This window comes from Trachurus japonicus, chromosome 9, assembly GCF_045865225.1.
Source record: "Trachurus japonicus isolate A0001 chromosome 9, Traja_1.0".
NCBI classification, from domain to species: Eukaryota; Metazoa; Chordata; class Actinopteri; order Carangiformes; family Carangidae; genus Trachurus; species Trachurus japonicus.
This window is the reverse complement of record NC_140915.1, coordinates 34,235,364-34,252,453: the sequence shown is the minus strand read 5'-3', so window position 1 is coordinate 34,252,453 and position 17,090 is coordinate 34,235,364. Positions and strand designations below refer to the sequence as shown.

At 42.1% G+C, this 17,090-nt stretch overlaps 2 protein-coding genes across 3 annotated transcripts; one reads left to right on the top strand and one right to left on the bottom strand.

The window, feature by feature from the left end:
- The first annotated feature begins 888 nt into the window (after positions 1-888).
- LOC146981934 (histone-lysine N-methyltransferase SETD1B-like) lies at positions 889-12,386 on the top strand. Its single transcript, XM_085787597.1, has 18 exons — positions 889-1,008; positions 1,226-1,378; positions 1,510-1,614; positions 1,746-2,016; positions 2,107-2,219; positions 2,368-3,441; positions 4,852-5,553; positions 5,642-5,758; positions 5,857-5,935; positions 6,047-6,240; positions 6,351-6,492; positions 6,587-7,003; positions 7,730-8,737; positions 9,775-9,935; positions 10,015-10,143; positions 11,257-11,376; positions 11,606-11,743; positions 11,878-12,386. The coding sequence occupies exons 2-18, from the start codon at positions 1,241-1,243 to the stop codon at positions 12,049-12,051; spliced, it is 5,082 nt and encodes a 1,693-aa protein (XP_085643723.1). The 5' UTR covers positions 889-1,008; positions 1,226-1,240; the 3' UTR covers positions 12,052-12,386.
- On the bottom strand, positions 12,344-16,663 carry LOC146981933 (4-hydroxyphenylpyruvate dioxygenase a-like). Of its 2 annotated transcripts, none has more exons than XM_085787595.1 (14): positions 16,622-16,662; positions 16,412-16,438; positions 16,164-16,226; positions 15,751-15,855; positions 15,471-15,513; positions 15,053-15,135; positions 14,827-14,916; positions 14,632-14,735; positions 14,446-14,523; positions 13,709-13,871; positions 13,554-13,625; positions 13,352-13,474; positions 13,035-13,151; positions 12,344-12,941 (listed from the first exon to the last, which is right to left on the bottom strand). In XM_085787595.1, exons 1-14 carry the CDS (start codon positions 16,622-16,624, stop codon positions 12,831-12,833), a joined length of 1,182 nt encoding a protein of 393 aa, XP_085643721.1. In that variant the 5' UTR covers positions 16,625-16,662; the 3' UTR covers positions 12,344-12,830. The 2 variants fall into 2 exon arrangements, with proteins under 2 accessions (XP_085643721.1, XP_085643722.1); XM_085787596.1 differs by having other exon boundaries at positions 12,732-12,941; positions 13,554-13,636; positions 13,720-13,871; positions 16,622-16,663.
- Positions 16,664-17,090: the final 427 nt, after the last annotated feature.

The following is a 17,090-nucleotide window of genomic DNA, read 5'->3' as shown; positions in this document are numbered from 1 at the left end:
AACAGTAGCTATACAACACTCATTTGCAATAATATAACATGCTTTCTATAGTGGGCAACACTGTTTTGTATACATTAGGATAAGATCAGATATGCATACTAATGATGTAATATAATCTGAATGTAGGCCTATCACTTAATCAGACTTTGTGATTTTGATTTGTCATTCTACTGGAGCCTCTAATGTCCAAAAAATCTTTATTTATTTATTTATTTATTTATTTATTTATTTATTTATTTATTTATTTTACCTTGTGCACACAATAATTTGCAATAGATTCAGCTCTGACAGCAACAGGTGCACACAGTCACCACATAGTGGGGCTGTTTCCACCTCTTACTGTTGTGAAGTGTTGTCAATTTTCTTCATGAAAACTGGTAGCCTAAAATCTGGAAAAATAAAATAAATAACGTATTCTACATGTTGTCTTGCTTGATCTCAAATTTTATATATTTTAGGCATATGTGACATGTTTGCAAAAGAAAAGTGTATACACTCCTGTCCACATAGTTTTGTCTATATATTTGGACCAGGGCTTTTTTTGTTTTGCCCTTTAATTCAACTGTTGTTAATTCTACTGTTTCAGAATGACCTGATACAGATTTTCCTAGTTAGGTGTAGGAGAACTGGGCAGGGCCATAAAATCCTCACAGAATAAAGTAGGCTACACATAACATTGATCAGAAATTAATACTGATATGCTGTTTAGCTACTGAGTGATGATTATTTAGTAATCCACAAGATTCAAGATATAGCCTACTGTATATGCTAATCTGTTATTTTCACCAGGCAGAGGAAAATCGCCTTTGTGTTTGCTCACAACAGTAAATATTCCCCTTATCTCCTTCAGCACAAACTTTCTTTGTGCTCCTCCGCCCTGACGACGGATCTATATTTCGTGCCTCTCTGTCGGCGGATGGATCTGTCATCCAACCTGGGCGACGTCACCGAAAATCACAACAGCTTTTCCACAATGTTGCTGCATCAAAGGATAAAACTTTGGTACAGGTAAGTAAAGTATAGTAGCGTAGCTATTTTGTGTGACTCAACACGCATTGTTCGCATAATGTTTGGCTTTAAAAGCCGCTATCTTTCAGAGGGAGGGATAACGTTACAGGTGATGCTCTCCATCACCTGTCGGGGCGTGTTAACCTGCAGCGGAGGACTGGTGTAGCCGAAGCTAGCTCCCAGCCTCACCTGCGCTGTTTATCTGTTTCACTTACAGGTTTTGACGAATGTAATGGAAAGCGACAAACAAATTATTGAGAGAGAGACGCCGCCTCAGCACTGGACATGTTGCAAGTTGATAATTGACCCTGCATTGACAAGAGGACTTTACAAAGTGTACCGTTATGATGGACAACACTTTAACATACCCGTGAGCATTTAAAAATATATTTAATATCTTTATCTTAATAGCCTTTAAGTAGGTTTTCCCGTTAATATATTGCCGCACAAGCATATAACCTCCTGTTTTGTTATAATAACGGCTGTTGTTTACATCAACAGGTTGAGGACCTAGGTCTGTTTCCTGTTGATACTGTCAGAGATCCTCGCATCTGCCGCCTGTGGAGCAAAAGCAATAAGACTGAGCTTTCAGTGTCTAAATTTAAGGTGAGTATTATTGTCAACAAGAGGATAACAATAATAATGGTTATTAATAGCCTATGTTGGGTAAAAAAATAAAAAAGAAACACAGTAATGATGTTCATGCTGGTTTTTGCTGTCTATCTGTGTTCTTTTAGGTTGATGAATGGTATGTTGGCCCTGTTCCCCCGAAAGAAGTGACATTTTCCAGGTTGAATGATAATGTCCGAGAGGCCTTCTTGACTAATATGTGCAAAAAATTTGGGAATATCGAAGAAGTGGAAATATTCTATGATCCTAAAAACAGGAAGCACTTAGGGATTGCAAAGGTTGTCTTTGACACAGTGCGGGCTGCGAAAGGCGCTGTTCAGCAACTCCATCAGACGTCAGTGATGGGAAATGTTATTCATGTGGAAATTGATCCAAAAGGTAAAGTTGGTTTTAGTAATAGTAAATATTTTTATCTTAAAAATGCATTGATGAATGTGTTGTTTACCTGTAATATGCAACCTCCCACAGGGGAAAACAGGGCACGATATCTCCAGCTCCTCTTGCGTGGCCTTTACACTCCTCGGACGTTGCCGGTGGGCAGCAGTGAACAAGCTCTTCAAAGCTTAATCAGCAGTTTGCTGGTAAACATTTTAAAGCTTTTTATGATGGTTTGAACATCAAGAAGACTGCCTATTTAATATTTTTCAAACCAGCTGTTAAATGAACTTTTTTTAAGGATAATGTATACCAGTTCTTTTCATGTGACATCATATTACACATGTTTTACAGGGCGGTGCAGCCACACAGCGACAGGGAAGTGTATCCAGCCCCACCAGCATCGCTACTCCTCTCTCTCTGGACACAGCCTACTCCAGTATTTGGCAGGATACGCCTACCAGCTTTGGTCTTACACCACGGTCTCAGGGAACCCCCCACACTCCTTGTTTGTCTGCGACTCCCCTCTCCCAGGATTCCTGCTACTCCAGTCTTCAAGCGACTCCAGTTCTCCAGTGGGAGGCCCCCACCTATAGTGTTCACAAATCTCAAAGACGAGAGCTCTGCCATCGCAAACCTGCGGGGTATCACAGGAGATCTGGGGAAGTCTCAGATGTCAGCTTACTTTTGAAACATTGCCAGCCGCAGCCACAAGACCCCCTCTCTACGCAAATACAAACTCGTTGCCACAATCTGGCACTGTGGGGTCACAGTGCACAATCCTCCACCCACGATAACACAGAACCTTCGTTTAATCTTGCTTCACCCTGTCAAGAGTCCAGAGACATGGTCACCGCTGCCTCAAATATTTCACCTCTTAACTGCAAATCTGTCAGCATCCTGAGCATTAATTTAACAGCCAACCAGCAGACAGCAGCATCGACCCCACCTCACGATCATGCACGCATAACAACCTTATCTCCATCTTCTGTAAACTTTTCCTCCAGCAGCCCCCGACCAGAGGTAGAGAGTCTAGACTCCCGCATTGAAAATTTGCTGATAAACAGCCAGGGCACTGCCCCCTCATACTTTGGTAGACAAACTTTGGAGGCTGATGTTCACTCTGAGGACAGCCCAACTTCACCATGCTCAGCTAATAACTCCCCGTACTCAGATGGCTCACTTGTTTGCACTCTGATGTCTTCTGGGCCACTAGCGGACAGCAACCAGCAATCCAACGATGATCCAGTGCATCATCAAGATGCTGCACTATCTCCCAGTGAGGACGATGAAACAACTCAAGCTGTTTTGTTTCTGAAAAGAAACTTCCAATCTCCCGCTCCGTACGATGCCACACAGTTTGAGAGGAGGGTTCACACAAACAACAAAAAGGATGCAGAAAGGCTCCAGTCATTATCTTGTCCAAAGGTAAGTCCTGACATACATCACATACTACAAACATCATGATGATAAGAAGCAGAAATAATTATTAAGTAGTAGCCTAAGGGTTAGGGGTGGGAATCTTTTACTATCTCACCATTAGATTTGATTCTGATTTTTGAGGTATACGATTCGATTCAAAATCGATTTTTGATTCAAAATGATTTGATTCATAATGATTTCTGCTTCAGTCTATCGGTGTGCAAAGGATCCTCATGATCTACTCCAGTCTGCTTTGCAAGACAGAATGACTAAAGTGTCTTTTTCACATTTATTGAGTTTTAAACATTTATCCATGCTTAGATGGAATTGTTGAAACTGTTGCATAAAAGCAATATCACATATTGCTTAAAGCAGAAGTAAGCGATCCGGTCGTTTTAGCTAATGCTGCGTTCCAGGCAGGCTTTTGAAACCGTAAATTACAGCTTCAAGTCACAACTTACGACTTTGTAGCGTTCCAGGCATCCCACTCGTGTTTTTCCGACCTGTTTTACCGGTGAAAGTCACTATAACGGCCACTCGTAACTTCCAATCCGTGAACTTGTACCAGATCAAACTGGTACGACTTCACAGGTTGGAAAAAACACGAGTTACGAGTTGCCTTGAACGCACCATAACAGTCCTCGTCCCTACGTCACCACATTCACGGCGTCCCTTGGCTGCACACACAGCCCTGCATGCCGTTCTCTCTCCTCATTGGATAAAAACTGTAGGATACGAGAAATGTTTTCTCCTCGGCTCAGAGCAGAGCAGAGTGACTGACAGACCCGTGTTTCGGTCCAAACACTCTATGTAAGTGATTGCTGTCGGAAGATAGAACTATTTAAGACTTATATTAACACAAATATATCACTTACTTCTGCTTTAAGTAACAAAATTAAAAGTGCCTCTTTATTTAAAAAAAATAGTGCAGTTAAACATGCTGCCTTTTAAATTCTAAGGAAATGGAGGCCGACAGCCAGCAGATTTGTTTCATTTTTTATTTTAATTTTTTAAATATTTAAACAATTTTGGGACATTTTATATTGATTCTGAATCGTATTAAATGAGAATTGCGATTCTTAACAACATCTATTGCACGTCTGCCCGTCCTGGGTGAGAGATCCCTCCTCTGTTGCTCACCCTGAGGTTTCTCCAATTTTTCCCTGTTAAAAGGGTTTTCCATGGAGTTTTTCCTCAGTCGATGTGAGGGTGTAAGGGCAGAGGATGTTGTTATGATGCCATGTAAAGCCCTTTGAGACAAACTGTTTGTAAAAACGGGCTATACAAATAAAATTGCCTTGCCTTGCCTTATGTGAATCGATTTTTTTGGCACACCCCTAGTAAGGGTTGTTGTTGTCTATTTCTGCTGTGCTATAATTTAACAATTCATTGAGAATTTTGTTCCATCATACTCAGGAGCATCTTGCAGCAGACGCAGATGAAGAGCAGTCAAACAACAGGCAGTCTGGAGCTCTGACACCCACAACTGACTCCTCTCTTCCACAGTTCCTGCCATTTTCCTCCCAGCACCTCACCCTCAAACCCCCTCCTGCCCGTCCACCAGTCCCCCCTTTCCCTTTTCGCATTCCTCCCTTTCCTCCATCTCTTCCACCTGTCCCCCCTCGTCTACCTAATGGCACCATCCCCATCCCACCTCCGAGCTGGATCCCCCCTCCAGGCCGTCGTATCGGCATTCCCATTCCCCCTCCTCCGATGCCTCCTCCTCCTTCTATTCCTCCCCCACCCACTTTTATGGGACCCCCTCCACCTTTGATGAGGCCACCTTCTGTTCCACCTCCTGTACACATGCACCCCTTACCTTTGCAGCCTGCAGGTTGTTTGGATAAGGGGAATCCTCCAAGACACAGCAGTGTACCTCCACCTTTCCCCCCACCGCCCTGGCCCGCCCCACCCTTCCCCAGGTTTAACCCCTTTGTGCCACCACCAAACTTCACACCTGTACGGGAAAACCCTCACAAGATCACAGCAGAAAAAGTTTTAGAAGTCCTCATGAATGAACTGAGGTCAATCATAAAAAGGGACATTACACGTAGAATGATTGAAGGGGTGGCTTTCAAGGCATTTGAGGACTGGTGGGAGTGTCAAGAGAAGAAGAAGGTAGGTTGATTTGATCAAATCAAACAAGGAAAGTATTTTACAGTTTTATAGTTACTAACTTTATTTTTATTGTTGTCTAATTCATAAGATTCAAGCTTCTCCTTTGAAAAGTGGACCAGGATGTGTAGAAGAGTCAAAGAAACAAATGAATCCCCTCAGGTATATCAGTGGTCAGGGCAAAAAACCTCCTCTGCCGTCCTTCAAGGTAAACTATACTGCTTTTCCATACTATGAAATATAGCAGCATATAGCTATGAGAGTTACATCACTTAATGTTCTGTAAAACAACTCATTAATTTGCAGGTAAAAAGGAAAAGACCTGATGATTCTGCTACTTCAAAAGAGGCAGAAAATGAGCTGAACTCTATACATGAGAATTCTGGTCAGTGTTTTTACTGCATTTGAACCCCATTTACTGTATTTTATGTCCTCACCAGTCTATTCTATGATGAAGCATGATCACCTGTGTTGCTCTCTTCCCACTGGGCTTTAGATGTCAAACAGGGGGATGACACAGAAAGACCTGCATCCGAGAGACTAAAACGTAGACACGCAAGACCTCATGAGCTTGACAGTGATGATGATGATGAAAAAGGGAAAGAAGCAGAAAACCAAATTCAAGATGAAGAAATGATACCAGACAAAGCTGAGGATGTTGTACCAGATGACAATGTGCCTCAAAACATGGTAAACAGGATTTATTTTTACAGTTTTTTATTTTATTTTTTACAATGATTCTGAATTGTACTGCAATGCTTCTAATTTGCCATCAGCTCTTAATAGAAAACTTTATGTAGTCTCACAGAGCTCATGATGATGATGATGATGACGATGACAGTAACCATCCAGAGGATGAAAACAAAGTGTCACAAGAACACGCAGAGGATGAAGTAGCCGTCGTCGCCAACATTAGTGAAGAAGTGCCCTCCTCAGATAGCGGTACGTCATTATTTCAAATAGTTTCAACACTGAAAGTTAATGAAGTTTCAGGTACCCATGAGTAAATGTTTTTTCTGTCTGTCTTCAACTACAGAGACTTCTTCAGAGAGCAGCTCCTCCGGGGAGAGCGAGTACTCGTCAGACTTTGACTCCTCTGACTCGTTCTACTCTGACAGCTTCGAGAGCTCGTCCTACTCTAACCTCAGTCCTGAAGACGAAGACATGGAAGAGGACAATGAGGGCAGCAGGAGGGTCGAGTGTATCGTGATATCGTCTGATGATGAAGAGCCAATGGAGCTCGAGCCTCCCCTTAACTCTGCAGCCCCGCTAACCCCTGGTGCTCAGTTAGATCTGGTTCTGCAGCACTGGTCGGACCCGTTTCAAAGGGAGGAGAGAGAGGAGAACCAGTACACATCACGTCAACAGGACATCTGTGACATGGATGCTTTGATGGAGCTCCAAGCCCGAGAACCCCAAGACCTACAGCCCCCTTCACCTCTAAGACTTCCAGGTTCTGTGTCCAGCATGGTGTAGATCAAATCAGTTTACTGCAGTATGACTTTTCCACTAATGTTTCTTTCAGTCAGTCACAACAGTTTCCCCAAATTTCTGGCATCTAATGAGGACAGAAATAACTATCAAAGCATTTACAGATGTACATCTAATGCTCAATGTACAGCATCTAGGATCTTAACCTTGAAACATTTCAGTCTGTGCTGCAGTAAATAAGTGTTTGATTTGGAAAGGGGCAAACGATTGAAGCCGAGGCAACGCGTTAGAGAGACGGGGAGAACAGGCTTTTTCCTTTTTAGGGTCATTCCATACGATTACCAGTTTCCATGTTCTCTCACTAAACATGAAAACAGCCCCTTTTTTGTCTGTTCCAATGTTTTGTTATTCTTTTCCTTTTCTTTTCTTTTTTTTATTCTTTTCTGTTCTCTCATCCCCACTGGACTGTTTTTGAAAGCTGTGCATTCTATATATAATAACAAAAAACATTTCGTTTTTTTTTTTAGTTTAGTTTATTGGTTTAAATATACAGAGACAATGCACATTAATAAAAAATTCTGTAAACATGCCGATTTTCAACCGTAGTCTCTGGGGCAGGTGACTTGAGCACTACAATAATTAAAATGCATTAAAAAAGAAACAAGAAAACAAAACAGTACTATGCCTACTTATAAAATGATAATGTAAATATGATAGTGTAATAATTCCTTGTGTTTTATCTGTGCAGCAGTGGAGCCTGACCTTGATGTGGAGATGGAGAGCACTGAATGGATGGTGGAGTCTCTAGAAAGCGCAGAAAGCCTGAGGCCTCTCACTCCGACTGGGTGCCTGGTGGACAGTGACCCCGACCTTCTGAGCAAACCAACGTCTCCTGCTGTGGAGGTGGAACGGCCACAAACACCAGGCAAGGGGATAGTGGCCGAACTGGAGAGCGAGGTCTCAGACGAGGCCATCGAAGCCCTATCCCTCTCCCCAGTGAGCAGCGAGCTTGTTCTACCTCTGGTTGATCTCCCAGCAGCCTCGTGCCTATTATTCCAGGATATTCCTAAAACTCCTGGCAGAGAGGAGAGAGGGGGATGGCCTCCGCTCAGCTCTGGGAGAGCTCCAGCAACACCTGGCAGAGAGATGACAGTGTCAGAAGGTAGAACAGTGATGTTGCCACCTCTTAGCAGTCCACCACCCATTCCCTCACTGTCCATTAATCCTTATGTAACAGCCCCAAAGACTCCTGGCAGAGACATTTTCTTAACCAGAAGAGGAGTGGTCCACAGGAGGGAAACGGCCACAGTGTTGTGTGATGACTCTCTTGGAGGCTCTCCCTTTACAGTGTCCTCTCCAAGCAGCCTCTCTGAATCCACATCTGACATTGCCGATGGGAGGGATGCATGGATCAGTTCCAGTGTGAGAGCAAAGCCCTTGCAGGGTCTAGAGAATATGCCTGGTCTTTTGCACAAGGAGAAATCCTTATTCAGGCGAAACCAATGGAGGAGGTTAAAGAGGAGATGGAGACATCATCGGCAGAGATCACGTAAAAGAATCTCTGTTTCACTCTCTCGCCACAGTCGCTCCCACAGGTGGCGTTCACTGTACGAAGAGAGGAGAATCCTTCACAGGTTTTGGAGGGAGGGTCTGGATGAGGAAGATGCAAGGCTGTTTAAGTTCACGTATGAAAGGCTGCAAGAGCAGGACAATGGCTGTGGGTGGCTCAGTGACACTCTCTGGATACCTCACCCTCATATCCTTTTAAACAGAGCTTCATGTTTGATTAATTTGATCGAAGTGTGTTTACAGTAAGTGAACAAACTGATAATATGCTCAAAGGTGTGATCTTATAGGTTGCACTGTATTGTGAATAACTATTGAAATCATAATATTCTAGTAAATATTCAAACATTTTAAATGTGGAGAGAGCTTAAATAATGATGTAGTTAAAGGGATAGTTCAACATTTTGGCAAATTGCCTCATCGCCATAATCGCAGTAGGTTCGTTACCTTTAATTGTCGGTGCAAGCTATTTTTAGAACGGTGCAGCGAAGCTGCAGGCTGCTCAGAGCTACGCTATGGAGGCTAATGGGTTTTCTTGGTTTCCCTCATCAAACCCATCAAATACACAATCCAACAACTCCAAAACACTCTGGTGGACAAGTTGTGACCTGCACATTCACCACGCTATGAGACATTACGGAACATTACGAAACTGAGCCGTTTTCGAGGTAAATACAGAGTCTGCTTGCTGAAAAACTGTCCCTGAAGGCAACGCGCATCAGCGGTTTTGCATGAATTTACCTCTAAAACAACTCTGTCTGCTAACATTCCGTTATTATCTCATAGCGTGGTGAATGTGCAGGTCACAACTTGTCCACCAGAGCATTTTGGAGTTGTTGGATTGTGTATTTGATGATGATTGTGAGGGTAACCAAGAAATCCCATTAGCCTCCGTAGCGTAGCTCTGAGCAGCTCACGGCTCTGCTCCGCCGTTCTAAACACTGACAAATAAAGGTAACGGACCTACTGCTATGACTATAGCGATAATGGCAATGGGCCAATTTGCCAAAATGTTGAACTATCCCTTTAACTATCAGTGTGTTTTTATTAAACATCAGTTCACAATCTTATACAGAAATGTAAATTATGACATATTTATCCCTGTATCAAGGGATGTATACATGAGCTCCTCTTAGTTTTTAACTACATATATTTCAGCATACACATTGAATTTGCATGGCACTTTTCATCTTATTCTGTGCTTTAGATCCTTAACTGTTTGTTCACCGACTAAAGTCCTTGCAGATATAAGTGAGGAGCACAAATCCTGGCAGCCAAATCACAGGACCGGCTCTGCTCGCAGTGAAGGCTTCTATAAAATCAGCAGGAAGGACAAAATGAAATACCTCAACACAAATCTGCCTGAGCTTCCATCTACCAGCACTCAGGTATTAAATCTGAAACTGTGATGATCTCTGTGCCCAATTTATTTCGTTCAGTGTTTAATGTCCACATGTACGTCCGCAGGGAACGTCCATCCCAGCCCAACAACCAGCCTCACTGCTGCGTGCTGGATCTGACTTCAGGTCTGAACAGCGCCGCCTGCTGTCCTCTTTCAGCTGTGATAGTGAACTGCTCAGGTTCAACCAGCTGAAGGTGAGTAAGGTTTTAGTATAAAGATATGTACAAGCTGGAGAAAAAAAACAGCTTTCTACTTGAAAAACGTTACACCCTTAAAGCAGATATCAGTGGAATGTTTTTGTTAATATAAGTCCTAAATAGTCCTATTTTCCGTCAGCAATCACTTACATGAAGTATTTCAGCCTAAACACGAGTCTCTCCGTCACTCTGCTCTGCTGTAACCCGAGGAGAAAATTTTCCTTGTGGGATACAAGTGTTATCCAATGAGGGGAGAGAACGGCATGAAGGGCTGTGTGTGCAGCCAAGGGATGCGCGTGAATGTGGTGACGTAGCACGAGGACCAATTGATGCCTGACAAGGGCGGGGGCTGCTAACTCATGGTGTGTTCAAGGAAACTCGTACTTTGTGTTTTTCCTTCCTGTGAAGTCATACCAGTTCGATCTGGTACGAGTTCACGGGTCGGAAGTTACGAGTGGCCGTTATAGGGAACTTTCACAGACAACAGGACGGTAAAAACACGAGCTACGGGTTACCTGGAACGCTACCAAGTCGTAGTTGTGACTTGAAGCTGTAACTTACGGTTTCAAAAGCCTGCCTTGAACACAGCATTAGCCGAAACGGCCGTGCCACTGATATCTGCTTTAAATTCCAAAGAGATTAATAGGATTGTTATCAAACGTTGGCATTCACAAACCAAAAATATTATCTTCGGGACCGACACAGTCTGTAATTAGAACTCCTGGTTCCTGTCTGTATTATAACTACACTGCACCATTTTCTTATGTAGACAATAGCAGAATTATGTGAGCATGGTCATATGAGCACCAAATAATAGTTTCAGTTTTCCAAAATTAACTTGGAATATGTATTTTGGTGACTTGAGATGTTTGAGATAACTGCTAAATCAAATAAACCAATAGATTAATTAAGAAAAATTCAACAACAGTGTGACCAGGAGCACACACTGAGTTGTGGTCAGAGTTTCCACCCACGGTGATCCCTCAAATAACCATGAATTATGTGATTGATTATTGTGGGCGGAAATGACATGAAATTAGTAAACTTTAGTGTCACCGATTACAGCAGTCAAAGCATGTGTTAATAAACAGCCTCATCTTCTTCTGTCAGTTTCGAAAGAAGAGGATTTGTTTCAGCAGGAGTCACATCCACGAGTGGGGGCTGTTTGCCATGGAGCCGATAGCAGCAGATGAGATGGTGATTGAGTACGTGGGTCAAATCATCAGACAGGTGAGGCAGGCAGAAACTAATGACAACGCTCAGAAACAAATTCATGATGCAAGCATCTCCCCCGACCAATGCTGCAGATGAACCTTAACAACTTTCCCTGATTGTTCCTGTGAGTTGGCCCAGCAGCCCACTGGGAACCGCTGGCTGCTCCGGGTACTTTCCAGGAGTGTGAGTGAGAGCTGTTGTGATAAACAACACTACGAGACGCATCTGTTCTCTTTCTCCTTAGGTCATTGCTGACATGAGGGAGCAGAGATATGAAGAGGAGGGCATTGGAAGCAGCTATTTATTCCGGGTTGATCAGGACACCATCATTGATGCCACTAAATTCGGGAACTTAGCCAGGTTTATTAACCACAGCTGCAATGTAAGCAAAAACCGCTAGGGCTGGGGGTTGGAAATTAAAGTGATCATTCAAGATCAAGATTTGTTTATTAGGATCATAAATACAAAGTCATTTCCCATTCTCGTGAAAAGCTCATACTCTTCCTTCTCTTTCAGCCTAACTGCTATGCTAAGATCATCACAGTGGAGTCTCAGAAGAAGATAGTGATATACTCCCGGCAGCCAATAAGCATCAATGAGGAGATCACATATGACTACAAGTTTCCCATTGAGGAAATAAAGATTCCATGTTTGTGTGGGGCGGATGGCTGCCGGGGCTCCTTGAACTGATCTCTGAGAAGATGATGATGCCATGAGCCAGATTTACCTGAGGTACTGTACTATATGAACACAGACTATGTTTCAAATAGTCATTTTGATGAGGTAAAGCACTACAGCATGCTGGAGAAAATGCTCTACACGGCACTTACTACTGGACTGGGACCAAGCACTTGGGGCTCTGCTTCTGTATCAATAGATCTCTGATAAGGATAATCAGACAAGGACTAATCATAAACGGCAACAGGCAAATCAAAATGTCTGAGAAAAAACTACATGGAAAAACACAACATACGCTTGTACAGTTGTATTACAGTTTATTGCAATTTTTTTACACATTGTAATTGTTGCCTATTTCAACATGGACACTCTGAACATCATGCTAAAGGCCTCCCCTATGATGAAATGCCCAAATTATGTCATAAATGTAAAGTTAAATGTTTTCATTCATGAGAGCTTAAATGGTGTTTTGCTTGAGTCAAGCTTGTATCAACAATATTAGTTGTGGGTTTGATATTTTATAAGAAAAGCACTGCATTATGGATGTTTAGCTGTGATGTGCTATTCTGACTCATGAAGTAACACATAAGACAAGCACTTACCTCTAATAAAACATGCAAGGCATAACAACATCAGTAAACAACAAGCTTTGTGCGCTTTTACTGTCCATCACAATATAAGAACGCTGATGTTGCACATGATCAGTATGGTGCTCTATAAGTAAACAAAACCCTCAATGGACAGTGTATTTTCTTACTGAGATTAGGTAATAGGTGAATATCATTCTGGGTTCACATCTTCTCTGATACTCCATTAGGCGTCAGGATAGTCAGGTTTCCTCTCGCATGCTGGTCAGCTTCGATGGCTTCAAAAAGAGATTTGAAGTTTCCTGCGCCAAAGCCCTGTGGATAAATGTATTGAAGTTAGTGCTATACTTGAGACAGGTGAGGTATCTATGTCCTGTGAAGTGTTCCTCTGTCCAGTGGCGACCTCACCTGGTGGTTGTGTCTCTGAATGACTTCCAAGAACACAGTGGGGCGATCCTGAACTGGCTTGGTGAAGATTTGAAGCAAATAGCCATTGTCGTCATAGTCCACTAGGATCCTCAGCTCCTGTGTATGAGTGAGGTCACGAGACAATATTTGGGAATTAGGAATTTATCCACAAAGTTGTCAAACAAAAATATATGCACATGTCACTGTGATCGGATGGTGAATTAACTTGTCTTGTCAAAAATACAATTTTGACCCAACATACTTGAGGTTTACACAACATCAGTCATCAAAGTTTGTCAAAATATGACAGCTCTGACCTGCAGGACATCCAGGTCCTCTGTGATTTTGACCTTTGAGTTTTTCAAGTTCTCCCGCAGCTGGTCGTAGTAGGTGTCCGGCACACTCATGAACTCCATTCCACGCTCCTTTAGGTTACGAATCTACAAGAACAGGATTCATCAGATTAGGTTATTTTTGCTTCCACTTACAAAGTCAAAAGAGCGCGTGTTGTATACTTACAGCTGTGATGATATCTGATGTGTTCATAGCTATGTGCTGGACTCCTGGGCCTCCATAGTACTCCACATACTCCTGTAACAGCCGTCGATATTAGACATCTAAGCATTATCATACAAGTAAACAGTGTCTTCTCCATATATTTGTGAGGAACATGCCTGGATCTGAGACTTTCTCTTCCCCATGGCAGGCTCGTTGATGGGCATCTTCACAGTCTCCTCGTAGTTTGCCACTACAATGGAGCGCAGGGCACTAAACTCTGTCTGAAGCTGCTTGTCGTCCACTGACCAGAAGCGATGAAACAGAAGGTTTTTCTGATACCTGTAAGATCATGAACCAGAGTTCAGTGTCTGAAAGCAACACAGACAACATGGTTTTAACATGCATAGACCATATGTTACATAATCAGAAATGCTTAGTGTTTCTGCTTTTCACTGGTGTCTGGACTTGAGTCAACCACAGAATCAGAATTTGAAAAAACTCTGGCCAGCAAAACATGAATGAGTATCAATTTGAGTTATGAACCGGCTCCATGAGGTTTGCATTCAGAAAACCTCCAGCCCACATTACACCCCTCTTCCCACTATCAGCCAATGAGCTGGCTCATTTCGAGAACTGCCTTTCCTACTCTTTCCGTGCCTAAATGCCTATGATGGGTTAACAACAGAATCCAGATGTGCAGAACCACTGGAGACGCAAATTAAAAAGTGCAATGTCATGCTGATCCTCAAGTCATGCCAAAAAAACAGAGTTACGAAAGAACCAGACAGCCTTTGAGTCCTACTCCACCCCTACCCCCACCCCCACTCCTTTCAACCACCACCAGCACCCCTTTTACTGTTGTAGTACTCAGATTTGATGCTGCATGCTTTCAGACTCTCTTTAGGTCCATTACCATTCCACCACTGGAACCATCTCATCGTCTGGTTGGTTTCCCACAACGTGATCAATAAAGTTCAGTTTTCCACTTGGCCTGCATGAATATAAGGAATAAAAGCAAAGCCACATAGACAAATCATTAATTGGTTGTCATTCAGGTGGAAACAGGCACATTACACCGGAATGACGGGTGTTTACTCACAGTTTGGGCAATGAAGGGTCCTTGAACAGAGGGTGCTGGAATCCTGGCAGAAACAGCCCACTGTATCCTGTCCTCTCCACAAACGTGTGTGTGGTGTCACCGTACTGCAGCACACAAAAAAAGTCTACTATCAAGGACAATTTTACACTGAAATAACAGCAAAAATGTTGCAATGTAAATTCACAGAATTCTTACCGTTTGAAGCACGGCCAGCCTGACTTTACCATACTTGTCCTCCAGAGTGTGAGGCTCCTTTAAAATAACGGCTCCTCGCTCCCGGGCTTTCTGTGAGTAGAAAAAATGTTTGTTCATTGAAAACAGAAGCTTAAATCTAATGTATTTCCTCTCTAGTAATTCAATGCGAATGTATGGGGCTGAGTTAATGAAAATACACCTGTCAAAATAAAACCTGCAGTATTACCTGCACAAGGAGGTCGCAGTCCTCCACTGTAAATGCAACATCCTTCACTCCATCCCCATGCTTGACCAGATGATCTCCCATCTCTGAGAAAAAGCCAAACATAGTTTTGGTGAGTTCTGTGCAAATGATATTGTCTGGGCTTCATTTGTGTATTTGTCAGGAAATGTTTTACTTTTCCCTTTTTTCAGTTTTTTTTTTTTCAACTATTGGAATTCACACTGTTGCAAATGTATGTGAGGTGAAAAAAAATGTGTGTTTTGATCATAATCATTTGCTACTGAAGCTATTAAAAGTATCAGATAATACATCCCCTAACATTGATAGGGTTAGAGTTAAAGGGTTAGTGATGAATTCATGACAACACAAGTGGACGAATAGTGAACTGCACCAATACATTTAGTTTACAGTAACTCTGTACCTTTGTTTCCAGGATTTAGAGCAGATGAGAACACATAAATGATCTGTCAAATACAAAGTGAAAACATAAACATATTAAAGGAAGTCCTTACTTCTTCAATCATTACATTTGCTAAATACACAACTAAAATTTTAACTTTATATATCTTTATATTGACAGTATTATGTGTGACACTGAAACATCTACACAGAGCAGCGGTTCTCATTTTGTTTTGTTGCACTACAGGAAAATGTCTCATGCTCCTGATGTTACCTGTTTTTCTGTTGTGACGGTTCATTACCTTGCCTTGTTTCACTACATGGGACACCACTTCTCGGCTGCCTGTCTCCAAACCCTGGTAAGCCAAAGGCTCGAACCCCAGCTTGTTACAGTAATATGATGCAGCCTGTTGAAGACAGTTGTTACAGGAGATGTTACATTTCCATCTTAAACTGTCATGAAGAATGATTACAAGAGTTTGGCTTTAAACTGTCTTATAGCACCATCTCCTGGTGACTGGTGAGCACTGGTGAGTCTAAGTTTGCACTGTGTTACTTGGAAGGTGGAAAATGAGTATGAGGGTCTGGGGTATTACATGCTGTGCCCCCTCCACCCCTCTGGAGAGCCAATGGCAGAGTGTGTAGTCTACTTATTTTTCTCTGGGAGAAGAAAAAAAACATCTGCCCAGAAATGAGCAGGTATGAGTTAACTTACCTGTTTTGCATTTCCAACCCAGAATGTTAAGTGATCAAAGCAGAGGAATCTGCCCTTCTCGTGCTAAAGACAAGAAGCCACAACAGGTTCATTAATTGTTAAATCACATAAACAAAGTGTCTCAGGCAGAATTAACACTAACAAATGCTGGAGTAATGAAATTAAAAGCATATATGTTTTTTCTATTTCCATCTGCTCCACCAATAACCTCTCTTCAGGGTAACATACTGTATATTATCATCACTTACTTTTTCGCCTTTGTCTGTGTAGGTTGTCTACAATCAAAAAGCACATCACAAAGTCAGTATAATGCAATGAAAGTGAATAGCCATGCAATCATGCAGTGACAAAAATCCTTATGTCTTTTTGATTGTAAAGCTCTCTGTGACAGGCAATGATGAAGGTCATCGCAGAAACAAGCATAATATATTATAAGTCATCAGTGACTGGTAACTCACCATGATGCTCCTGTTGACCTGACCTGACTGTCAGAGTGAAATGTACAATGAACCTCTGAATTTAAAAAACTGAGAGGGAAGTTTCTAAACTACGCCCACCGGTGAGGAGGAGGAGGAGGAGGAGGAAGAGGAGGAGGAGGGAGTATACTGATGCTTGGTGCACTTTTGCTGTTATACAATGATTACTTAGGGAAAATATGGTCTGATCATCATTCATTCACTTAATCATTATTAGTTTAATGTTACCGACTGTGATGCTTACAGTAAATGTCATAATAGAAAATATCTGTCCAATAACTTTTGATAGATTTTAGTTTGAAGAAACAAACACATATGTGTAGCCTACATAAAATCACAATGACTAAAATGTTTTTTTAAATGACTAAAATAAGTTAACATAACATAATCCAGAGTATTCTTCTTCAAAGTGACACCAGAAGCTGTTTGTACAAACAGGTTTAGAATTACA

What these genes read in the sequence shown, in the direction of transcription:
- LOC146981934 (XM_085787597.1), top strand. Translation starts at nt 1,241, where the DNA reads ATGGAAAGCGACAAACAAATTATTGAGAGAGAGACGCCGCCTCAGCAC. An exon ending in TGTGGAAATTGATCCAAAAG is followed by an intron (nt 2,017 to 2,106) that starts GTAAAGTTGGTT and finishes AACCTCCCACAG; the next exon opens with GGGAAAACAGGGCACGATAT. An exon ending in TCTCTGGATACCTCACCCTC is followed by an intron (nt 8,738 to 9,774) that starts ATATCCTTTTAA and finishes CTGTTTGTTCAC; the next exon opens with CGACTAAAGTCCTTGCAGAT.
- LOC146981933 (XM_085787596.1), bottom strand. An exon ending in GACCCTTCATTGCCCAAACT is followed by an intron (nt 14,524 to 14,631) that starts GTGAGTAAACAC and finishes ATATTCATGCAG; the next exon opens with GCCAAGTGGAAAACTGAACT. An exon ending in CATCAGATATCATCACAGCT is followed by an intron (nt 13,475 to 13,553) that starts GTAAGTATACAA and finishes CTGTTCTTGTAG; the next exon opens with ATTCGTAACCTAAAGGAGCG.